We start from the raw sequence: 26,396 nt of genomic DNA, 5'->3' as shown, positions 1-26,396 counted from the left end.
AAAGAGCTATTCAATCAGTAAAGGATCAATATTTAAAATTTGCACTCAATTTTTTAGTACAATTAGTATAATTTTTCTAACTAACATCAGCTGTGCTGATAGTCGGTGTCATTTTTAATGTTTAAATAATTTTTTTTCCTGATTGTAAAGAGGTTTAAGAGAATCATGATTTGCATTTTATATGTATAGTTTGAGCAATGGTCTTTTATGCGGAGGTCATAGGTGCCGTCTTCTCCCTAAGAATAGAATTATTATCTGGTTAGCATACACAAGGGATGAGTTGAGGAAATAACAAGAAGGAATGAATTTGTCTTCGGACAAAGACATTCCATTCAAATGAAGAGTAAAAGCATGGTACCACGTGTATTATCTTGGCATGTATTCATCTGGAACACCGGTCATGTTCAATTTCTTTATGGCTGCGTCGACTGTTCTTATCACTTCATTAATGGTTGCCTTCAATTCTGGAGTGAAAGGGTCATATTTGAGTTTGCGGAGCCCCGATCTCTTGAAGTTACCATCCTTCTGGCCTTCCATGCACAGTAGACGTTCCTCGGAAACCTCCAGGCCCAAAAACTCTACCATTCCCTTGAGATGGGAGAACAAGTCTTTCTTCAGGTCTTCGTAGTAGACCAGGTGAATGTTCTTCCCGCAATGGAGCCAGTCCAAGATCAGTGAGCCCCACCATGGAGTGTGGGTCTTCACAAAGTCGGGCCATTCTGCAAGAGACAAAAGCATACGGAGCATTAAATGATGAAAGGCAAGGACGAAAAGCCAAGCAAACATGTGATCATCTTCATTTTCCAAGTGTAGTAAAACTTTCATTGTTTGTTATTCATTGTTTTTATGTGGGAAATAATTAATATCAAACAGGAAAGCAGTGTGCTAGCTCGTACTCAAGGTACATTAGGGAAATCAAAACTCACAACATCATTATGTATGAAAAGTGAATGCAAATAAAATGCAGCGTTCTTATTTAGTTCTCTCATTAAGGGCTAAAAAAAAAAATCTCATCGAAAGTAAAAATATGCTAGACTGGACCACTTGTGCCGCTCTCGTGTGATGTCTTGAATTCAAAGAACATACTAAATCCAATCACATTTTCATTTTGGCTTAAAATAAAAAAAATGTAAAACCAATAACACCCCAATTAAACAAAAAAAACTCAGGTAGAGTGGAAAGTTTTTTTTCCCCTCACATTTGATTGTAATCCTATTTCTTTTTATCAATCTGCACTGTTAGGTTTTACAATGTCAAAACATATTGCACTGCACAACCAAAATTAAATGACCAAATTGTAAAAGAGCAATCATGCTTAAGTGTCGAGAGTCGACACAGCGAAAATCAATGTGGGTGGTAAAGAAATAAATGTCGTAAAGAGAAGTTTGGTTTGATAACATTCTCTTTTTTTAAAGTGTTTTTTTTCCTATTTTCAGTCTGTCACGGTTATTGCGTGTGGCGCTTTAACCAAAAAGTCTATGATGAAAAAAAAAAAAAGTTTTTAATTCTTGGAATAGCTACAATAATAACAAGAAACTATCAAATGCGTAAACATAAATCCCAGATTATGTAACAAGCAGAAGTTTAGAATGACTATACAGACATTTGTCTGTTGACTGAAAGCGCAAATTGTCATATTTGTTTCATCAGCAAAAAATGTTTTTTTTGGTGTACAACAAACAAACATTGCCTGACTAACGTCTCCAGAGGGGAAAAAAAACTGAACTGGAAAAAAAATGTGAGACGTGCAATACATGATTTATGTAAACTGAAGAGTTAATCTTGCTTGATCTACTTATTATTTCTGGGTTTTTTCATCCATAAAAAACTGATCCAATAGCTTTTTATGTGTGCATTTTTTATATTCAGCAACGCAATGGAAGGTTATCATAGCATTTACTACTGCGGTTCTGACACACCCACCATTTACACTTCTCGTCAGCATTCGTATCTTTTTCCATAAAAGGGTATTACAAAAAACATAAAAATAAACCATCATTGATAATGCATCTTATAGAAAAAAAACTACGGTCAACACGTTTTTACACACTTTTGAACAGATTTCCGGTCAGTTTTTAGTACTTTTAAGTCTTGGCTGACGTTTGGTTGCCGATGCGTGTATCAAGTGTGCAAAAATAATGGCCAGTGCTTTGCGAAGTGACCGTTCTTTCAAGTGAAAAACATTCTACAGCAAGCAGACTTGAATGGTCCCAATGCAAAGGCATTCGTGTAAGGAGCATTAATGGCAGAGGTGAGTGCGTCAAATGATCCCGTACAAGCGTCTCCCTGAACGCGCTGTCATGCTAAGGCTCAAACTCGCAGCTTCACCCCGTATGCGAAGTGGCAGCTGTCAAAAGGTCTTTCGCTTACTGATGTCATCGCATCATTTCCCCAACCAACACAAAAAGGGGACGTTCATTGAAAATGGCAGACCGAATGTGCTGATGTTTTCAGAAAAAGATAGAACTGCTGGGTCGACAACTCACCAGCCTCTGGAAAATCGATTTTTTCCAGAGAGGAGATACGGTACGTGGACCAGACAAAACCAGTTGCCATAGTTACAAAGACATACCTAAATGGAAATAGTGGGGGAAGGGGAATATGCACGAAATACATAATGGACTGTAAGGGGCAGATTATCTCGTCTCGTGAGGTTAGAGATTCCTTTGCATTGTGCAGAGTAAAAAAAAAATCTTAACGAATCCCATTTACTCATCAAGTTAACACAATCGGAAAGGGACTTGATTCAATTAAAAGCGTATCACTATAAATAATTAACACAAAGCAAAATGCTCATTAAGTACCAAGGCTCAGTTTACATGCAGAAAGATATTCCCATTTAAACCTAATTTGGCCAATAACAGAATTAAACAACGGGTTTTGGAATGCTAAATGAATGATTAGTGATTCATTCATGAGCTCTTACTTCTTGTTTAACTCATTATTTGAACTTTATCAAAAGTGTGACCAAAAATGTGGGTATTTCAGTGAAAAAAAATGGATGTGGCGCACATGCATTGTTTTCGCCAAATCGGGCCCCTTGTCCTTGAGTCTGAAACCTGTAACTTAATAGGCATTATCACAATCCGATGTGTGACGAGTAATAACCAATGTGTAAGCCATTTACTGTAATTTACTTGTCCTTGACATTTGAGCAGGCAATTTCTGTGGAAATTGCAATTCCTTGTCAATCAGTGCACTTTGACACAAAGGCCCCTCGCCGAAAGCAATAAAGAAATAAAACACAACCCCTCCTAGCTGCTTACAAACACATCCAATTATCACAAATGTGTGTCCAAAATATGGACAGACGCGCACACACGCACTAATTAAGTTTGTCACGGGCGCCCGGGGAACGAGCTGGTTTGACGCGGTGACGTGACTCATCGTGCCATCAAGCAACGTGACGAAGGCTTTGTTTCGCTTCTCATTTCGGAAAACAGAAGCCGTCACCGCAACCTGCTCATTTGTCTTGCTATTGTAAAAACATTGCGACATCGGGGTCAGAAAGGTCACCGGCACATCAATTCACCGGCGTGGTGGTCGTTTCCTCTTATTCTTCACAGTTTCAGCCAATGTACTTTTTCTCAACCAAATAAAAAATGCCATACTGTAACAATGATGCGGCGTGACACATTTTACCCAATAGTGAGCAAGAGTGTTGTTTTTGTCATAGTGCAGTGCATTTTTTTCCTTCACATTGGCGTCATCTAAGCACACATACACACGAATCCGCTCGCTCACGTTCTTGAATTACACTTTACTCTGCGGTTCTTGCCAGCAGCAACTCAATAGATGTCGGCTGTGAAGTGCACAACACAATTGCAAATCATAATAACCGACAGAATAACCACAGCCCACAAAATAAGTGACTTCATTCCACAGCGACTACACTTGAAAGAGAGATGGCGCTTGCCGCCACCGCCGCATTTCGGCCGCCGAATCTATCCGTCACCGTAACAGCGATTCGAGTTTACTCCGGGCTTCACAGAAAGGACTTTTATTGAAATTAATTCCGCTTTAGAGACGTCACGGAAATCGCAGCCTCTTTACATAGACGAGGGAACTGAAAATGATTGGATGAAAAAAATCCTACCAGTCACATTAAATACGGACCATTTGCCTCTCGACCAAAGATTTTTAGCGTGTCTTGATGAAGGCAATCAGAGAAAAACCCTCTGATGCGCTTTGGTCGATTGTTGTTCTTTTTTTTCTCCTTTTGCGCCAGTGCAACTTCCTGATTTCACCCTATTGCTAGGGAGGTGTTTCTCAAGTTCAAGTTGATCACATTGGATTCTATACTGGGTTGACTCAGATAATGTGTATATGCAATCATGGCACAGCAAGCGAGCAAACAAAAATATCGTAGCTGGTCTCAGTCTGCTTGCAAGTGAAATGCGGTGAGACACAAATGTGAACGGAATATAAAATAAAAAAATAAAGCATGAAAGAATCTGAAATATTTGACAATGATGGCCAGCAAGCGAGTTGGGAAGCAGTGTCTTACTGCCACTTGGCTCCTTTTGTGTGGGGGAGAGAGTGTTCGCAGAGTGAGCTTTTTGCATTTTTAAAGCATTCCGTGAGATTTCAGCAGGTAAAATACGCGTGAAGTACTTTGGATGAGAACAATATCCGTTCTTTCACCCTCTGCAGTCAACACTGCACCGTCAATGGCAGCCAATGACTTAACAAGAAACCCTGAAATACCCCAAAACCAACATGAAGTAACCTGGAAATAAGCAAAAATAACTATGAAGCAACCAACACACAGAAAGTAGCCCAGAAATTCCCCCAGAGCAATAGGACATGATGCAAAAAAAACCTGTAAATACCCTAAAATGACACAAAATTGGCTCACTGCCTGCCATTGACAATGATAGCTCTCCAATTCACTAAATGCCATTGACAGTTACCTTTCTATGGCCAAAAATAAACTACTTAGGCTCATATGAAATCCAGCTGGCATGAACAAAACCTTCAAAAACCACCTCAAAGTAGTTTTTTTAAACATTTGGCAGTTTTTTTAGTGCTTTTCTATGCAATTAGCAATTAGTGGTTGTCATTTGCCTGTCCCAGCCACTCTGGTTCATGCCTATTCACCCCATAGCCTTCCTACTTTCTTGAATATTTCATCGACATGGCAGCTCATAACATGCGAAATACATTAGCTCCATCTTCCGAGACTCACCTTTCCCTTTCCAGTTGGCCTGAGAGGCGAATCCGATGTGCCCGCCGTATTTGCGGTTAAATTCCGCCACGAGTGCCTTGTAGGGGTTTCGGATCATGAGGATGCAGGAGTGAAAGGCTTCGATCTCCTTTTTCCCGCTCTCGTGAGTCTTTATGCAGACGGTTCTTCCGCTCCGCCAGTGGTCTCGCTCACCTTTAAAACCTGTGAGAAGATGAGCGCACAGACAAAAAATAAATAAATGCATTTCTTCCTCAAAAGCATAGAAGCGTGGAAAATATGTGGCGTATTACTTCCTTCTACCTTTATTATAGAGTGAGGCATCAAAGTAGTAGCTGCCAGTATAGAAGCCGGTGCCAAGCTCTATGAGGTGACGAGCCCAGGTGTTACCCGATCCGGGGAAACTGGCGAGAGCGACCAGTTGATTTTTCCGAGAAGGGAGGAAATGTCTGTCCATGCAACGGTTGTCTACAAGCGAAGACAGATGTTGTTTTGATTAGCTTCTTAAGAGGTCAGTATTATTCCAGGCTTTGTATTCTGACCGTACTTTATGTGCGATTGGAGATTCTATCTTGTAATTTTGTTTGCCCAAAGAGAGCCGTTATGATTGGGAATATTATCATATTGTTTCATATACTCGTTAATTTTTCCATTTAGGATGTGTTTTTTTTATTGAATTGGGTAGATGTCCAATTATGTGGCTCATTTCATCCTTCTGCTTTATCAGTAGTAGACATTCAATCAATTTGAATGGGGAATGTTATAGATGTTATATATATTATTTCATATACATGATTAATTTTCCTGTTTCAGTCCCATTGACGGAGATAGGCGTCCAATCGTGTGGCTCTTTACTTCCTTCTGCTGTGAATTGAAATGAGTTTATCACTAGTAGACGACGTGCAATCCATTTGAAGTGGGAGCAATGGCAACGAATGAACGAATATTCATTTGCTGCCACCCAAGCAAACAAAGTCATCGGAAAAGTAAAATTCAACACTAGAATTATAATTAACAACTCCCTTGTTTATGTTCTCGCTACCCAGACATTTGCTCGTGATGGGAAATATTCTCACTTGCGTCAACTATTTTTTGCTTGCGAAACGCTTTTCTCAAGCACGCCCAGTATTTGTATTTCTGATTTTTGACACAAACATCACGGGTGGTCAAGTAGATTACCAAGAAGGAATAAAAAAAAGAGATTACTTTGTTTGCTTGTTGTTCATTATTTTGGATAAAATCCTATTTTTTGCCAGGATTTGTTTGATGCCAGATGTTTGAGTCTTTTTTGACACAACTTTTCACAATGATGGAAATGTTCAAAGTTGAGACATTTCAAGTGATTAAAGAAAGAGGAAGAGAAATTATCCAGAGGAAAGGTCATCAAAAGCATGTTTTGTGTGGTTATGGTGATTGACTTGAGAGCTTCTTTCATCAGAGAAAATTCCAAAAGTCAAATACAAGCGCTCCCAAACATTCTCTTCAAGTGCTTCGCAGTCTTGATTGTAGTGCGTGCGTGCGTGTTTATTTTTGCCCAGCCAAGCCACCGCTGTCTTTTGCCCTGAGGAAACATTGCCCACAACGGCGCGTACGGGCTGACACTTGAGGCCAACTGCTACGTGGGAATAACACGAAATGAATCGCTTGCACATTAAGATAGGAAAACAGAACAAAGTAGACACTCGGAGGAGTACAGACCTCCACCGGGGCTGAACCAATCTAATTAGGATGGGGGCCAACTTGTACACCCACCTCCTACATTGCCTGGCTCTGGTCTTTAGGATTCCTGCATTATTCAGGGAAAAATGAAGGATTTCCACCCCACCAAAAATCTACAATTTCTTGGCTGTTTCACAAACTTTGGGCAAATATTTGCAGAGCCTTTTTTGTGTGAGCTACAATAAAAGGCCTTTTTTTTAAATATCCCCTCGCTTGTTTCCCGTACATGAAGGTGCATGCATTAAAGAGAGTGGTGCACTCAGCAGTTTGACTTGTTCCCCCTTAATGCACCACTGCTCCCGTGCTTGTCTGTTATTTAGTAAAAACACGGGAAGTGGCTGTCACACTTTTTGCCTTGTAACAAAGGGGCCTCACGCTAAGGCTGGCCCAGCCAACTTTACAACATCCTTTACCTTGAACTTGCGTCTGGTACACCACAAAGTACTCGTCGTTCCCGCAGCTTTCAAACTCCTCGCCCGGGCAGCGGTGGAGACACATGTCCTCTTCCTCCGGCTCATGAAGCGAGAAGAAGGGGGTCGGGAAGCCGCAGTGGCATCGATCCCCGGCCAGGACGGCCAGAGACTGCTCCTGAAATACGGCCGGCGTTAAACGCTGGAGGCGGCCTGTCACGCACCCTGGGAAGAAAACACCTCACCTTTTCCGTGCACGCGTCCACACATTTGTCGACAGACATGTTTTGGATGGCGACGCTGAAAGGGAGGGCCAACGTGACATTGTCCGGACTGTGGAAGCAACCTTTGAAAATGGCGCTGCCGTCTGAAAAAGTCAAAAAGAGCAAAGTGTGACTTACAGACAGAAAGAAAACAATACGGTTTCTTCCCTCATGACCTGCGTCTACTGACCCCAGCTGAAGAGTACAGACTGGGATTTCGCCTCGACTCTATTGAGGCCCTGACCTGCTTTCCTCCATTACAACTTCCATTTTCACAGCGTGTTTATAACCTTTCACCTGACAGCCTCTTTCTGATCTAATCGGGGGGACTCGACAACCGCAGCAGCACAGCGCGACTTCTTTTATCACTATAAATTAAATTGCATTCTTCACTCACTTCCATGCGGTGGGGACTGGATTTTCAAAACGTGGGGAGAAAAACAAGAGGAAATAAAACTTTAAAGTGGGAACGAAATTGATGTCGTGGCGGCTGTTCACATAGCATTGAAAAAGACTTTTCAATGTAATGGCCAAGTCACAACCTGGAATTGCATTGTCTTTGTATGTCTAAAATGGCTTGGAAATAGTATTGTGTGCTCCAGTCATGTGACTAAATCTAATGTTTTATTAATCTTTAACCTTTTTTATCTAGCTGAAGCTACATTTTTAATGTCATGTCCGTGTTCCTGATTTTCCCCGTATAGTTTATTTCTCTCCGTCACCCGTCTATATCCTTACACACTTTTGGAATTCAACTGAAATGGATTTTCCGTGCACTATTGCCTTGAGCGCATGGCCACTATTCCCAAATGTCACATAAACACAGTCTTTGCGGATGAATAACAGACCGATAATGCAAATGCATGGATGGGGACTCCTTATAAAACAAAACAACGCAAGTCCAAGAAAATCTATCCGACGTGTTTTCTAAACAAGGTAAGCACTTTTACGACGCACACACAAAAACATGTCAGGCTTTTGGCTTTGGTAAGAACAGCAACTCAACACATTATTATTTCCTCTTTGGCTTGTTTCTACAGCGACTCACATGACCGATAAGGGTCAGAGGTGACAACGTGTTGCGCTGACAAAGCAGCCTAGGAATGCAGAAACGAAAATAGTAAACAAACAACTTTATACGTATAAGGAAAATAGCCACAATTTATCCGACTGCGTGCAAACGCGGGGCCGTGTAATCGTGTAATGTTGAATGAGAATTGCGTGAAGCGGAATCGCTTTAAACGCAGTGAACGAAAACCCTGAAACAAGGAGCAAGGAAGGCTCCATCCCTATTTCCGATAATCAGCCTCTACCGCCATCACCTCGGTTGTTAAACAGCAGGCAGCGAGTGTTTAGGATGCAGACCACGGCGTGCGGGGGGGAGGCAGGTTGCACATCTCTCCCAGGGAAGAAGTAAACACGACAGGGCAGCCAGCTCCCCAATGTGGCATTAGCATTCAATAAAACAAATATTTCCCCTTATAACGGGCCTACGTGTTACATTTCAGGGCCCAAATTACATCTTTGCGGTCACTGCGGATTATTGTTAGGTCTTCCTTGGGGCGCCTTGTGTTGTTAAGGGTAAAAATATTGAGATGAATGCTGATGTGATCTCTTATGGCTCGGTTTTTAATGCTTCCTTCTCTTGCGAGACGGATGTAAAGGGCCGGATAATAATGAAGGAAGAAGTTGAAATCATCGCTCTGGTTTGGAAAGCGCCATTCCGCCGATATTTGATAGCCCCGCGAGCTGCATGTGGTTACGATGAAGTCAAGGGGATTTTCTCACGGCGTCGTGCCGACTCCTGGCTCAGCTCCAGCCTGTAGATAGATAGCCTGTTGGCTCCTCCGCACATGCTGCTCTTCTCTCCTTTGCACTCCATGTTGCATTCGCCCTCCGAAGCGTTGGCCGTCTGAATCTTGTGTCCGCAGAAGCACTCGGCTCCAAACTCCAAACCTGCGTACAAGTACCCCCTGGATGTGCAGAGGGAAGAAGGATTACCATCATTAGTAAAGTCTAAGAATCCAGCGCTAATGACCGGAGCGTTCATTACGCCTTAATCCTTCCCTGGCTAACGTTGATTCACACTGAGAGCAACTGTAGTCAATAAGAGCAAATAAATAATGCACGACCGTTGATGAAGCGCACGCAAGAACGCGTCCGAATGTCACGCCGAAAGATCTCGCTGGTTCTCTGTAGTACACGCGAAGAGGCACGACCAATTATAACTGATTGCAGTACTCTTTATAAGTCTTTCCTCGCGTGGCCCTCCCTCAGTTGACTCGAGTCCCGAGAGGCCTTTTGGATGCAATTAGAGAGCCTTCACGCAGGACGGCCCCACGTCCCCCTCCAAACCTTCCAGCCCTGCCAATCAAAGCCAATGCTCCCTACGCCATTCCATGCCGCTGCCTCTCAATTGTTTGTCTTCCTTTATTAAACCCGGTTCTGAAAATAGCAGGTGGGCCAAGGAAAAAGCAGCTGAAAACAAGCGGATCCCTGCGCCCATTGTGCACTCGGTGAATCAGTGATGGGTGTAATTCAGCGCATTCGATAGAGCCGTCCTCGCTATTCCTCTGGGGAGGAAAAGAGGCGAGGGGAAGACGGCGGAGGAGAAAGGAAGACGGGAAGTGTGGGGCCGAATAGAGGAGAGCTGCACATTTCAAAGGGAAACAATGAGCGCTGATTAATCTGATTGGAATGTCTGGAAGGAAAGGGCAGCGATTTTCTAATAGTGGACAATTATGCAGATTGTGAAAGTGAAAAGTAACATCTACTCCAGTCTGGAAGTGAATTCACAACGGCGCTGTAAAGCCTATACGAATGAAGTATACCAAAATAGATACAGGCAAGAGGTCAACATTTAATATAAAGTCTTTCCTCTTCCGCAAAGGCTTTCCACACGTTCACGAAACCTGGCTGCAGGTATTTCTCCAGTTCAGAGAGATGTGTTAAGTTCCAATCCACAGTCGGCCGACTAAATCATCACGAAGGTGATGGAGGGTCGAGTTCAGGCCCGGCTAGTCAATTTCATCGCCGGCAAAAGTCAGAAAAGCATTTCTTTGTGGAGCTTTGTGAGACTCACTTTCAGACCTCTCATAAACAAAATTCTATCGGAGACAGGTACACAAGCACAAGTGTGAGCATAAAGGCTTGACTATATATATAGCATATATATATATATAGCACTCAAGACTGTACGCTCACACTTGTGCACCTATGGTGCACATATACATGTATATGCATATGTATATGCATATGCATATGCATATGCATATGTATATGTAGTATGTGTGTGTGTGTATGTATGTATGTGTGTATGTGTATATGTATGTGTATATGTATATATACACACACATACATACACACATATATATAGATATATAGATATATATACACACACACGCATACACATGCATACATACATGCACATATATATATATATATATATATATATATATATATATATATATATATATATATATATATATATATATATATATATATATATATATATATATATATATATATATATATATACACATACACATACATACACACATATATATAGATATATAGATATATATACACACACGCATACACACAAACATACATACATACATACATACATACACATATACACATATGTGTGTGTATATATATGTACACATATACACATGAGTGTGTATATATATGTACACATATACACATGAGTGTGCATATATATGTACACATATACACATGAGTGTGCATATATATGTACACATATACACATGAGTGTGCATATATATGTACACATATACACATGAGTGTGCATATATATATATATATATATATATATATATATATATATATATATATATATATATATACACATATCGAAGGACACTACTTTGTGCCTTCTCTCTTGTACTATATATATATATATATATATATATATATATATATATATATATATATATATATATATATATATATATATATATATATATATATATATATATATATATATATATATATATATATATATATATATATATAGTACAAGAGAGAAGGCACAAAGTAGTGTCCTTCGATATGTGGGCTGGTTTATCAGTGGGTGGTATTTACAAGTATATACCCAGCACCTCTAATGAGGGAGAGCCTTTTAATCATGCTTTCAGAATTTGCATCAGCTCATCCGGAGAATCACTTTTAATTTAAATCTCAACCTGACAAGAAGGCAAGGAAGGACAGAAAGATGGGTGTTCTTTGCTGTTGTATTTCATACCTTTCGACACAGTTGTCCTGGCAACGGAATACAGTCATTTTTTTGTAATCAAAAAATGAAACTCCTTTTAGGGCCCGCTTTTTTGTTGAATCGACATAGCATCCAATGTACTTTGCTGAAAAAGAGAGAATGGAAAACACGTTAAAGCTTAATAAACTGCAGTCAACCAGACACTCAGATGAATGCACATATTCAAAAAGTATACGTACTATATACTTAATATACATGGTATTTATGGCCTGATAATTGCCTCTAGCTTTGCACACCAGCTCTTTTTGTTAGACTTTGCATGTGTATGAGCAAGCGAGTTCAAACTGGGGCAGAATCTTTATTTATTTATCAAGACACACATCCCCTTCTAGTGGCCAGCACGTGTACTGGTTCATTTCTGCATTTTACGAAAGACTGCGCGCATGTGTGTGTGTGCGTGTGTGAGCGAAACAGGGAGGACGCTGGGGGAAATCGAGCTTCATTGAACCTCTGGCTCCTTCGTCAAAAAGCAGAGCAAGAGAGCTCATCTCCACATCTCACAAACAACCCGACTTCCATCTGTCCTGTGCTATTGCTCCTCTGAGCCGCCTCTAATAGCTAAATGGCCAACCACTGCCTTTCTCCCTGCATTACTTTAATTGTTGTGGGCTTGTTTAAGCCACATGTGATTTGACTGTGCGCGCGTTTATAATCCCCCAAGCGAGGATCGCTCCGATCGCGGGGGAAAATCAAGCTCAGTAGGCTGCATGCAGATCAGAAAGCAGTTGTTAACCAAATATTCCAATTGCATATAACGTCTGGATGCAAACTGATATTATAGTTCATCATTGTCTCCACAACGGCCTTCCCTTAGCTGATCCCCCCCCCAGCAAATGTCAACATCATTCGGCAATTTTCGGCCTTCTCTTCCACCCTCTCGCCATGTCACCCCGCTCCCGTTTCTGCGCTAGATCCTGCGCGATTGCACCGCACAGTGCAAATGTGTTCCCGTGTGCCGCGACGATAGCCGGAGCTGTGATATTCCCCTGCCAAATGAGATTCCGAGCCAGTGAGAATGGCTGCAGTTTGAGTGAGAGGAGGCTAAAAGTCTCTTAACTCGGGCGTAACGGGATTTCGAAGATGGTTACGGGGTAATGAGAGGGTCTGGATGTAAAATGATGCGAGCCGGCCGATGCATTCGAGCCGCTAAGTACTCTTCCATCACGTTCTGCTGCATTTCTAGGAGGTTTGAAATTTGTGAGGGAAAGGACAAGGGCGGCGCACAGTAAAAAAGACCTCGCTTTAATCAGATAACCTGCAGCTTTGGCGTACAGTGTAAACATGTTGGTTTCCAAGGCCTTATGCTAAGAAAAACACCTTCCTTCCCTGGTGGCATATTAAATAAATGATATATAGTCAGTGTGTTGGCTTACAAAACTGAGCAGAGCTTTTGTAGTGGAATAACATTTTTATGTCCCCCAGCCGCCCAATCCTCGCAAGCCCCACAAAAGGTCTCACGCAAGTCTCACCGCAGCAAAGCCACATTTAGACTGCCATCATTTTTCTATTTGAATCCCGTCTTGTTATTCAATCATAATAATCTGCTGTCTGGCTGCGTTGTTAATGGGTGCAAATGTGAAAGCCACACATCACAATGACTCCGGGGGGGAAATATACGCCTTTTGATATCTATTTTAAGATACTGTGAATGAATAAATAGCAATGCACATAGAAAGTATGTTATCTTCCTTGCAGTGGAAGTTGAGGGGAGTCTGGAGTGACTTAAAGTGATAAAAGGAGCATGTGAGTTCTACAATACCAAATACAGCCATTTTCCCATTGTCCTCCAGAAAATGACTTTCAACTTGAGAGGTTAGTCGTGTTCCTGAATGCTAATGGCACCGCAGTGCATTGGTGTTTAATAGCAGTGAAAGAAGGAACGGAGGTGCTTCATTCAAAATGTTGTCACTTCTCATGAGCGTTCTTCGCCCATTTGATGAGCTCAATTCCAATTTTTCCCAACTGCAGTTTTTATGTTCATTCTGTCACTCAAGTGATCCAAAAATGTTACACCTGATACACTCTGCTTCAAAACTTCTTTGTTTTAGACTCCCTCAGCGTCAGAAAGAAATGTTATGCGTTTTTTTTGTTTCCTTGGGATCTTCTTAGAATTTGCTAACCATTTAAGATAGAAAAGCAACATAAAAGGTTATCCAATGAGGACTGCATGAGTGTTTAAATTGCAATGTTAGTGCAGATGAAATAATCATGATAACCATGTATTATGTAAGGCAATTATCTTTGTGATTCACACTCATCATCAGAAATGATCTAATTTCACTTAATTGGTCAGTACATTTCTTATTTATTTCCTCAATTTTTTTTCAAAGTCATTTTTATGACTTGCTCTTCCATTAGAAGTAAAATTGAGTGACAATTCAAAAAGATTTTGTGCCAAGATATTTCTCAAATGAAAAAAAAACGCCTTGCTTTATAAGGGTGATAAAACACTGACTGTTCCCACTGCCAGCAACCTAAAGCACTAAGTTACAAATGGCTTATTGTTAGTACAGAATTCAATTTTGACCTGCCAGACAAGATGAAAAGAGGAGAGACATATTAATGTGTCCCAAATAAACGAACATAATCAGTTAAGTTACCCTACAGTTAAGTTAGATTACACACTAACAGGCTTTGGCGGGATATTGATGTTATTAAATGTCGGTTATTGAGCCGGAACGGACACTTGCCTCCTAATATAAGCTGTTTAAAAGATGTCGAGTGCCATTGGACGCCACAGGATTTCACAAGCACGACTGTGAGGGGAAATTTGTAGTTACTAACTTTATGACGACGCTGTGAACCTTGCTATTAAGTTATTTAGATGTTGTGATTCTTCAGCATGTGGCACGGCGGAAGAGAGGCGGAGCAAAACTCTCGAGAGGTTTCCTCAAGCGAGAGCTTAATCATCATGATTTGAGCTGCACACAGCTACAAATCTCCAATCATGATCATTTTGTACTTTATGATCAGAATTTAAAAGACTTCCAAATGATGTCACATTACCACAATTTTTGCAGCTGAAAACACTGCAAGTGCCTTCTATATATTGAACAAATAAGAACATGAAAAATGCACAATGATCTTTAAATTATTTGAAAGCTGCCATTGGTAACTTCCCAACAGACCGGCCTAAGAATTGTTATCGAAATGATTACAGTGACGTTCATAATTTCAATCATTGGCATGGAGAAATGAGCACATCCTAATTTCAAAGTGGAGAATTGAGCGAGTAAATGTGATTTATGCCCTCTGTTGCGTATTAGTTGGATTTCTTGAAATGAATTTCACTTATGAGAGAAGATCCACAGAGTGTGAAATGTGGGAAATTGCCAGTGTGAAAAGCCACTGCTTATGCACTCGACTGCCGCGGGTCTGAGGAGAACCCACCTCTTCCGTCGTCCATCTCTTTCGTACTGCGGGATTTCCCAGCAGATTTCCTGGCGTAGTCTGCAGCCCTGTCCTCTCTTATCTGCCCCTTTTTCTTCCACATGGGGGTGTAACCTCGCCCGAGCCTGTGAGCCTCCTTAAATACCCGTGTGATTCCCAGCCCCGCTCTATCTGACGATGCAATCTGGCCGCCCGTCTCCGAGGCCACCACCGTGTACACGCGCATCCCTTGCCTTCCGGGACAGCTGTCACCGACGATGCCGGCGTGCAGGAAGACGAGGCTTCCGGCGGTCAGGTAGAGCAGGCCGAGGGTGAAGAAGCGGATGGGTTTCCTGCGGAAATAACGCTGGATCTTCAGCAGAGGTTTGGCCATGCTAGCTCACGGTGCCACTGGAGCGCGCCGGCCCAGTAGGGGAACGCTCAATGCAGAAGACTCGGCAAATGAAACAATGAAATGGAAACAGGTCAGGCGTGTTTCTGCGTGATGGATGCGCCTGCAGGTGACTCCTCGCTATATGTTTTTACGCTCAGGGTAACACACCGTATCCCTTTGCCATTTCTTGTGCCTCCACGGCAGTTATCAGTCTATAGGAATTCCATACCGGCACCGTTGTAGCACTCTGTCCCACTCTGTGCAACAAGGAGACAATTTTTTTAGGGGTCCACTTGATATCTTTTCACCTTTGAGTGGACAGTTCTTCACAGAGATCCAAGGGAGTCACGACGTGACTAGCCATCTAAAGAAAGGACAGAAAAATTGAGAAATAAGTGGAGCGGAGTGGGATTTGTTCGCATGAGCAACGCCAAATGATTTCCGTCGACCTCTGACACGGCTCAGTACGAAATGTAAGAAATAAAAGCAATTAAAAAAAATGGGATGCAGTGTTATTGTTCAAAAGGTGGAAAGCTTCACTTCAACGAGCTTACTTTGTACACGTACTTTGCCTTTCATAAACTGGGTTAAGCCGGAAGGGGAAAAAAAACAAAACAAAACTCTACCCGTTAGCACTTTCACTAATGTCTTTTGGGAGAGGGACTGCGCAGAATTGAAAAACATTCCCAGTCAAGATGACGAGGTGATGATAACATCTGAGGCGGAAGAAGCATTTAGTTCAAACCTGTATATTTATTTATTTCCTTAATAAGTTGCACTTTTTCAGACTTTGACTGAGCCTGTGACTCGAACTCAAATCCAACTTATACAAGTTTTTTTCTCTTCTCTCTCTCTGAACAGCAACAGCCAGTTATTTTATTTTTTTGCCCTCCCAAAGACACTACTAATACTCCATTGGGATTTCTATATTTGTTTTTCTCTTCATTGTATGCGATGTATGTTCCGGTGCGACTCATAGTCCGGAAAATACGGTCTTTATTTACTTTTAATTAAGAGAATGAAGCCGGACAAAGAGAGGGTCCACCACATTAATTTCAAATTAAAAGGTCAGCAGCATCAATGTCGGATTAAAAGAAATTTATGACACGTTATTACCCTGATCATCGCTGATGGTGTGAATGCGAGTATGAAAGGTTGTTTGCCTCTCTGTGATTGACTGGCAACCAGTACAGGATGGGGTGCCTGAAGTAGGCTGGGCTAGACTCCAGCTACCCGTAGCCCCCAATGGGATAAGCTCTACAGAAAATGAATGGATACTTATTATGATCCCTTCAGGGGGAACATTACTTTCTGCTTGCTGTATACTGAATAGTTTAGTTCGCGCTACCTAGAGAACCAGGCCACACACATGCAGGTATGCAATGAGAGATGGCAAAGGGGGGGCTGTGCATAGAAAAAGGTGACTGCACCCCCTCAAGGGCACCTCGACAATAGTCAGGACGCCAACCAGCTCTTCTGCATCGCGGCATTTGAAACCCTGAAGCCCAACATCTTGCAGATGAGCGACTGTCACCTGAATTTTATTCCAAGCGGTTTCACAGATTATACATGAATTCACCATTTAGGCATGAATGTAGAAGTTTGTGGAGAAAAGAGAGTATATTTGACCTGCACCGTTAAAATGCATGACTTTACATGTCACATACACATTCATACAGTAATGCTGCTGTTATTATGAAAGAAGCTGCCAACCTATTTGGTGTCCAATGTCTGACCCAAGGACACCTTCACAATGGACAGCTGTAGCAGGGAATTTAACTAGTTTTTCATGTTGTCTCTTGAGGGTTTGTTCATTGCACTTTAGTGTATCTCCCACTCTGTGCTGTGTTAGCCATATCAGAATGCAGCAGTTAGACTTCACTAGGGTACAATCTATGTTAATTCTTCAAAGTTGGACATTTACACATAGCAGGACTAAAGCGGGTATGTATACCTATTATAGAGAGTTTCATGTATTTGTGGGCAAATCCTGCAGTCTCCTCAAAGAAGTGTTATGTTCTGAGAGAAGTCCAAGAGGCGATAATTGGTAGTTGTAACACAACCCTCCGCTGAGAATTTCTCGGAGTATTCAAGAGGGCACTCAACTTTGTGACTCCTGTCTGCCACCAATACAAAAGTGCATAGTGCTTTGTCACCTGAAACCTGCCTGGCCTTGGTTCACAGTCTTTTGCTGTCCATTGGGCAGCGATGTGCAAAAAGACATCCACTCTGTGTTATTCCTAAATGACTAAACTTTACTCGTGTCTTTAAGAATGACTTTCAAACACCTATGGGGCTTTTCACCACTGATGTTAGCATTTTAATTGGGCTCGGTCTGACCAAATCTCTTTTAGTCGGTCATATTAATTTCCAAAATGCCAAACACTCAGTGTTGAACTTAAAAATGATGAGTCACAGGTCACGGCATTACTAAATCACTTTAGTGGGTTCAATACAGATGGATATAAATTTGTTCATACGAAATAAATAAAACGGCAAAGAAACACTAATAACGGAGACCATTTCCATTGTCACTTGCAAAAAAGGGCTAGTCTGTTTTCAAAATGTACAATAAAAGCACATGTGAGCTAGAAAGCTCCAGACACAACATGCACAAATGGTTTATTAAAAAAAAAAAAAAAACTAAAATCTGCTGGGTATCTAGTTTCAAGCTGTTTCTATCCAGTGATCAAGGAGAGAGATATAGAGAGCTATCCTCCACCTCTCTTTAATCATTGTGCTATATTAGTTAATCCTTGCATGAGTTGAGGGTTAAAAAAAACAACGCAAAAAAACTATTGCAATTTACAACAAGGACTGGTGCAAACTTTTGTCTTGCAGGCGGAGGGAGACATTAGTCAGCAGACAAGCAAAGTATTGATCTTATCTTGCACTCTGCCACTAAATGAATAAAAACAGTATATCATCCTTGGAAATTGTTTTTATCTGAAAGGTTTATGAATTCCGTGTACGTGTACAGCCTTTGAGGCAGTGATTCCAAAACAATGAAGATGACATGAATTTACATGAGGCAATACATCTGTACGAATGTTTTGCAAAGTAACGCCTCCACTCTTTCTGTAACCATGGCAGTTTTTCCAGCCTTGCATAAGTATCCACTGACAACAAATGACTTGATATCAAGATGATCTGCATCTCAACGCAAAGCGAGGCAAGACTAAGGCAAACTCAACTCAACTCAGAAACAACCAATGGCGGGCCCATGTGCCTCAGCCCCTGGGTCTCCGATCCCAAGGCGGCCTGTGAGCTGGAAACGCCGCCTACAACAGGCCAAACCTCCACGAAAGGAATCATCCAACATCCGCAATGCCTACTGCGGACCCTAAGCCCCATCTGCTGCTGTTTGCCGTTTTTTTTAGACTTTAAATGCTACGGTGCATTTATACTGACAGTGAGATGCTTGCCATCTTGCTATAGGGAATCGCTAACAAAAAGTTACCTTCGCTAAAGATTTGCTCTTTTCGGTACAGTAAATCATCTTCCCTCCATCTTTTCCCAAATGGGGATATTTGTATCACCATACATACTTTGCAGCCTCAACATTCTATTCGTGTCCCTCAGGATTTAGTAATCGTTTTTGCTGGTTCCTCTATGGACTTAATTCCCTCAACCGTGTGATCGACATTGATAATAATTTCTATGCTCAACATTAACTCTCCCTCACTCCCAATTAAAGATGAAATGGTATGAAAATTTCACATCATAATTATAGTGACCAGCAATATTATGGTTGTCAGTAGCACTGAAAGCATTTTGACACGTTTGATCTTTCAGAGAAAATTGTAAAAGCAACATAAATGTTTTCTTTTTTAAGAAAGTTTGATATTTAACAAAGTCTGTGACCAAACTGTGAGGAACTGCTGAAAGGAAATGGGATCCACATACAAGCTACTAATTGGAAAGAGGCAATCCTTGGAACATCCAACAGAGATACGCAATAAAGATAAGGACTCATTCTGTGTGTATGAGTCAAAGAAAGTGATATTTAGTGGCGAATTGGGAACAGCGATAATGCCTTTGTGTGGCGCTATTCCTGTGATATTTAAAAAATAGCAAATTTCCACTATCATTTATTATACTGAGCAGCTTATGTGTTAAAGGTATAGTGGAGGTGACTGTCATAACATTTTGTGGTCATCAAGGTATTTGACATTTCCCATTCTATCCTTTGAAAAAATATTTGTTTGTTTTTTTGGCTGATGATGCATCTCGCCGTAGAGCCAAAAGTGGGGGAGAAAAATATTTCTGATGGAAGCATGTTTACCACCGCCTAAGACAAAAGCTCTTGGGAAAATGATAAGCACATTTTGAGTGAAAGGTGAACATTATAGCTCTGCCACAGCAGAAAAAAAAGTCCCTCAAAGTAAGACGACCGTATCCTCCAGGAATACTGTGACACACTTTAATGTATTCTAATAGTTTCTAGGCTTTGTCAGTGACAGAGAAAGTGGAGAACCGTCAAGGACATGATCAATCATGGAATTAGCTGCCTGTGCATGTGCAGCCCTTTTTTTCCACAGGCCCACATATTTCAAGTGTGCTACTCGATGCATAGCCTCCGTGTGCGTGTCATATTAATTCCATTCAATTAGTCCAGAAAAGTAGCGACTTAAAATCAGTTGGGATTTTTGACAACAACTGCGGAAGAAAAAGAGGAGGAAATGAAAATGAAGAGGTGCCGTGGAGGTCTTTTTGTCAAATCATTGCAATTACCGCAGCGGAACGGACATGAACCCACTGCCTGACCATTTATTCACATTCATATTAAATGAGCCAGCAAATATTTAATCATAGAGGATTTAGGGGAGCAAACGTCAAAGTTCATCTATGGTGAACGGGCTGACAGCCAGCTCGGCTCACGCTGCAGGCAAATGGTTCCACAAGTCAGCCCATAAATATTATTCGTCTCCGTCATGGGACTCATTGTTGAATTGAGAGTGGAGTTGAGCAAGACAGCTCTACAGATCTACACCTCATGCGGCCTTCACTGCAGAGCAGAATATCACTCGTTATGACTGACAACATCTCAATAAAAAGTGATCAAAATGTACATTTGGGGTTTCGGATTTTGACGTCTGAACACAGAGAGGGAATTGATACAAAATATTGCTGTAAATACAGTACAAAAAGTGCGTGAGATAGTACGTGATGGAGCTATCATCTGGCTGTCCACAGATGCTATCAATTTTCCACTCTTCAAAATCTTTGTTGCCAAAAAGAAATCGTTTCTCAGGCGCCCGAGACCTCAAACATGATCACACGAGATGATCCTTCTTATATAAAAACATTTTGGATTTGATTTAAGTTGAGAGACCTCTGGGGAGGATCTCTGCTCTCCTCCAAATCGATTTTAACATTGAGGCCAATTGCTTATATTTTGCTGTCGACTAAAAACATTTGGGTTTACCATCAAAACAGGAACATGAAAGAGAAGATCAACATTTTATCTTTGATTCCCTGGCAAATACACATATTTGTAACAGAGCAGCAGATTTCATGTTAACAAAAGTATCGGAACAGATGGTCTGGACTTTTTCTTCTTTTTGATTATGACCTGCTTACATTTTTGAGTGCGATATCAGCATATTTTATCTTGATGGGATTTATTCCTGGATGTTGTTTCTCACATTTTTCGTTTTTTTACAGCTCTATAGATCTTTTTGTCATTAACTGCTTTTGTTTTTCTTGGCCTCTTTGTTTGTTCCTTATTCTTCAGGACAGATGTTTACACAATACAGACTGTGGCTAATGTTTGGGACATGACCTGAGTTAATCTTGCACCTTCTCTTAGCTTCACAAAAGATTTTCACCTAAATGTGATATTTAAGTAATAGTTAGAATCAAGCTGTTTATATATCGTGTCATCTTTTCTATTCATCATTGGGCTCACAGCAAAGGTTACTCTGGCGTGACGACAATCTTTTCAGGTGATTGATAGCAGCTGTATAGAAACAAAAACAGGCAGGTGATGAACGATGGTGTCATATAGGGCGTCTTCAGTATCCCAGTAGAAGAAGAGAAGAGTTAATAGAGCCACCCTGGCAGCCCTGACCCTTCTTCCCACCCCAACAAGTGTCTTTCCACTATGTCAATTCACATTAATACATTTTAATCAATTAAATCCAACAGCAAATGCAGCAAAAGCTAGTGATTATTCATTTTCGTATGCGTTAGAAGGGTCGCAGGGGGTGCAAGAGCATATCCTAGCCAACTACAGACACCCGCAGGGCCCAAGGAGACGAACAATCATTCACATTCACACACATACCTAAGGGCAAATTCGAGTGTTCAGGGTTAGGGGTTAGGTTATTTTTTTTAAATTATTATTATTTTAAATAATGGTAACTTTTTATAGCGCAAGGGACAATTTTGTGTTCAAATAAAAATAATTTACACCTATAAAGTAATATGTGACCTACATGATGTCCTCATGTGAATGACAGATCTTCATTTTTTTGAATCAAGATTATTTGTATGTCTTTTTTTAAGCCTAACATTTGAATTAATAAATGCCAGTAAAAAGACCAGACGTCCAATTCATTTAAATTGGGATGACAAGTTACGAATGCTCATCTTTAACGCCATGGACGCGCTAGAGGCAGAGATCATGATGTCATTGCGATCATTTCCTTCCAGCCTCTCCCAGTCATAATGACTTGGACGTCTAGCACCATCAATGCGTTAAATTCGTGCCCTACGAAGGGTTAACTATTTTTTGACATGTAAGCTGGCGGCACTAACTCGCGGTCACCGCCAAGCAATATAAATCTTCGGCGCACTTGCTTTTAGATACAGCACTTTGCATTGTGAAAAGAGAGCAGTTGCATATGTCGAAACTAAAGGCGAGCAAACAGCTGGATGCCAAGCGTGCGCACATCAGACTCAAGTGGCTCACTGAGCACAGATGGTTGCTCAACAAAGTGCATGACCCCCTGAAAATGGAGTGTGGACTTGCCTGTTCCCCTCACCAACATGTTCACATGGCCAAAAGTACTTTATTCGTTTTGGCAAACATCACCAAGGTACAGTTTGGGAATGGAATTTTGGCTCTCCATTTCACGCAAGCCATTTTAATTAAACAAATGGTTGATCTCAGTGTGTTCCTGCATTAGTGTCTGGCTAGATGCCTGATATGCTTAATTACTAGTGGCCACTCAAAAGGAAACACATCAGTCACTGATTTTTGCAACATTTTTTTTATGTCGTGAAATGTTGTCAAAGGCTTTTTTCTTTTTGAAGCTTGAAGAGCATTTGCCTGTATTTATTAAATCGGACAGCCTCCCAAAGGACGGATGAATGAGACATTTGCAACAAACGGCGTTCACCTCCACTTCAGCGTTTACTCAGGAGACTGTCCCTATCATCTCATCAAACAAACGCATAAATACCTGCGTTTGTCACATTGCTATTACCTAAATGAAGTGATTTCCCGAGATCTAAATGACTCAATGTTTAAAGTGTGTTCAGCTGCATTTTGAAGTTATTTGAAATTAAACGTCCTCCCTCCTCTTCAATGAGCGTACATGCAATAAAAATCCCAATGAAGGTTGCAATCCTGACACTCTATTTGAACTGTCTGACAGCTCGGCGCTAGAGTGAAAATAAAGGAAAACGGCTCCATCCGTGAGGTAAATGTATTTATATATATTTTCCACGAGAACTCCAAAATTTAAAAGAACACTTATATTGAAAACCATTGACGTTTCCTTGTCCCAGGGGTTTTTGACAATGATTCTGCTCCAAATGCTTACATGAGAACACCTAAAAATATCATTATAGCAACTCTTTCAGCAAGTGCAGAGTCAATCCTGTCGAGGCCGCTTAAAACGGGTGCGCTTATATTGAGTCCAGATACTGGCAAGAAAAATCAACAAAACGCTAAACTAAATAAGTGTAGCTGAACAGAAGTATTGTGGTACACCAGTGTAACATTGAGCTTTACAGTGAAACCTAGGTGTGAATGTAAGAAGAAAAACCTTGAACAAAATTCTTTTCTTTGCTGTTTATCAAAACTGCTGCCAGGCTGTCTAGCAGTCCACTAATAGTTCTCCAAAAATGTTTAGCAGGTTTTAGAAGAAACAAGCAGGAGCTCTTCATAGAAAATAAAAAAAATCTCATGCAGTCCCACAATGATTCCAGTGTTAAAACCTCGATGCAGTCATCCAAAGCCTGAGGGGTAATTCAAATACCAGTCGACTGCAGCATCGCAGAGGCTGCACAAATCACAGAAAGACGATTTAAACTGGGCCTATGAAGCTTAAAAATTAAACCCGGGATGGCGGGGAGAAGAGCTCATTGTAATCCTGATAATACTCAATGGTCCATTAAGATGGGTGCTGACCTTTTACACTGAAAGAGGTAAGTTAAAGGCTCTAAAAATAATGTAATCCTCCTCTTTGACCGCTGCACAGAAGCATTAAGCCGAGGCTTTGTAATAGAGTGATTGACGCTCAGGATGCCTCTCCATTAAACAGTCATTTGTAACCGACATAGACAATACAATAGCGTCATCATGGTTACGGGCTCAAGAGTTCAATTAGACCGCAGAGAGAAGACAATCAAAATAGAAGTGATCAGTTCCCCAAAAACTGGATCCACGGGAGAATTGCCGATTGATTCTGGTAGTAGCACACAGAGCAGTAAACGAAAGCTAAAATGGATTCCTTAAAGGTTTCGTGCCCGCTTGAGTGGCTGCCACACCTTCCGGCCCGATCCTCACAGATGCCCATTTGACAAACAATCACTTGAATCGAGCCTCTTAAACGGCTTTATAAAAGAAGCAATTATTCTGCAGCGGAGCCTCCATCAGTGGGAGATCAAATGATGTCTCCCACTATTCACCATGAACAAAGCTCCTCATTCATGGCCAGAGGAATATTAGAGGTTTTATCCAAGGAGACCTTTTGCCCCTATTCCTCTCTCACCTGAACTAAGCGCGCTGGATCTTGGCTTTAATTAAAAGCAAATTCTCCAAGCTCAGTTATGCTGCAAATCGCAGGCCTCTCTGCTTGAGTGGATTTAAGAGATTTCACAGGGTCTCAGCAAATGTTTGTTTGGATGAGGAAAGAGTTGAAACAAGGACATTTCTCTTCCTAATTTAAGCCTGTTTACAATAATGCACTGTTTAGCAAAGATGACTGAAAACGTGAATGCTTGGCTCAGTTCTCTGAATTAATTTGTCCTTTTATTTTCAGTTAAAAACAAAACAAAAAACAAAAGAACAAAAAAACGATTATTTTCATTTCCAAGTGGAAAAAAGCAACAATGTCTCAGCAGGAATTGGTGAAATATTATGAGGCAAAGAACGGTGCACAAGCTCAGATTCTCTTTCCCCAAAAAAACAAAATTCCAAAAGTACTTTGTTTTTGGCTTTGGGAACTCATCATTATTATTTTCAACTTTGGAATGCTTATTGAAAGAGGAGCACGAGAGAGAGAGAGAGTAAGAAAAGATATACAAATTTCAACTAGCATTGTATACTCATTTTCCCACCCCAGAGACGCATCTGTATGTGCACCAATTCCTGTGAATCCCTTTGTACTCGCGAAGAACTGCTAACAAACATCCATGGTCAACATCATCAAAGAGTTATGATCGAGACGCCTGAGTGTTGCAGGGAAAAGAACTCTCAGTAGGAGAGGTATCACATAACCCCCCTCCATTCTCATTTTGGTCAGTCTGAAAAGAAAAAGACCCAAAAAAAACAGCCTCTTCGCTGCAAGCCCTCCACTGTAGGACTCCAGCCTCTAAGCAATTGAGCACCCACTCGTCTCTAGGGGTCTTTAAGGAGGTAGCTGAATCCCTTGGCCTGTTGTTTTGCAGTAGACCCTTTCCTTTCATTTTGAGTGACTATCATCGAAATGGAATAACAGGATCGGCTGTAATTCTTAAAAAGAACCGTCGTTCCTATCATTAAAGGTTCGCAAACTCCAGAGACAGCCTGGTGAAATGAGAAGGTGTCGAGATGAGGCTTCATGCATTAGAAGTGATCAGTATTGACTAAACCTCACTAGCCGCCTGCAAGGGTCGTTTCTCTCTGTTTAGTAAGCACCACTGTGAGTGCAGAATCTCTTCTTAAACAGCCGAATCAATTTCCAACAAGATACAAAAGAGAAAAATCGCTGTAAAATGCCTTTTTGCTTGGCTGGGTTAACGCTGTTTGACAATCACTTATTTGTTTTGCGTTTTGCCCAACGTGCATCAGTGGAGAATCAGATAAGCCCACATCAATTAAGAATAGGATTCAAATCGTTAATAAAGATGATGTCCTGGGCGAAGGGGGGGATCCTAATCCCCAGCACCACATGCTAGGATCACTTCAGACAATGCAAGATCATTAAACAGCAGGCTGTTGTCGCTGCGTGAGGCACACAGAGCAGTTGGCTTTAATTAAACAGTTGAGCAATCTTTATTTCCTAGTAAATAACGATTTTGTCGATGGGACGCGGACCTGTTGCAGGCTGCTATCTTCCATTTCTTTTTGTTCATAATCCATGTTTGCAATATTTGAACAAGCAGAGCATGAGAGAGAGGTGTCAAAGGAAAGCTGAAAACACAATAATCAAAATTTAAACACTTTTAACACATGCATAAATGCATTAGCCGGAGCCAGAGGTTTCGTCTTGTTTGATTAGGTAATATTTGCAGATTAGAGTGAACGGCTCAACAAATCTCAGCCTAGTTCAAGATGAGCCTTATCATAGAGGCTAAACATGTTAATAATCCTGTTTTTTCCAGT

General features: G+C 41.1%; 1 protein-coding gene across 3 annotated transcripts in view; it reads right to left on the bottom strand.

Moving 5' to 3' along the window:
- Window positions 1–83: 83 nt before the first annotated feature.
- Window positions 84–26,396, bottom strand: part of wscd2 (WSC domain containing 2) — a 49,486-nt gene continuing 23,173 nt past the window's right edge. For all 3 annotated transcript variants that reach the window (XM_077601471.1, XM_077601469.1, XM_077601470.1), the window contains 8 exons: window positions 15,265–16,001; window positions 11,845–11,959; window positions 9,366–9,550; window positions 7,560–7,681; window positions 7,318–7,492; window positions 5,489–5,653; window positions 5,189–5,389; window positions 84–719 (listed from right to left, as the gene is read on the bottom strand). In XM_077601471.1, the coding sequence (XP_077457597.1) occupies window positions 367–719; window positions 5,189–5,389; window positions 5,489–5,653; window positions 7,318–7,492; window positions 7,560–7,681; window positions 9,366–9,550; window positions 11,845–11,959; window positions 15,265–15,637 (1,689 nt within the window). In that variant the 5' untranslated portion in view covers window positions 15,638–16,001 and the 3' untranslated portion in view covers window positions 84–366. The remainder of the gene's footprint in view (window positions 720–5,188; window positions 5,390–5,488; window positions 5,654–7,317; window positions 7,493–7,559; window positions 7,682–9,365; window positions 9,551–11,844; window positions 11,960–15,264; window positions 16,002–26,396) is intronic.

This window comes from Stigmatopora argus, chromosome 5 (assembly GCF_051989625.1).
Source record: "Stigmatopora argus isolate UIUO_Sarg chromosome 5, RoL_Sarg_1.0, whole genome shotgun sequence".
In the NCBI taxonomy this organism is placed as follows: domain Eukaryota; kingdom Metazoa; phylum Chordata; class Actinopteri; order Syngnathiformes; family Syngnathidae; genus Stigmatopora; species Stigmatopora argus.
Note: the sequence above shows the minus strand (reverse complement) of the source record. Positions and strands in the feature narration are given on the sequence as shown.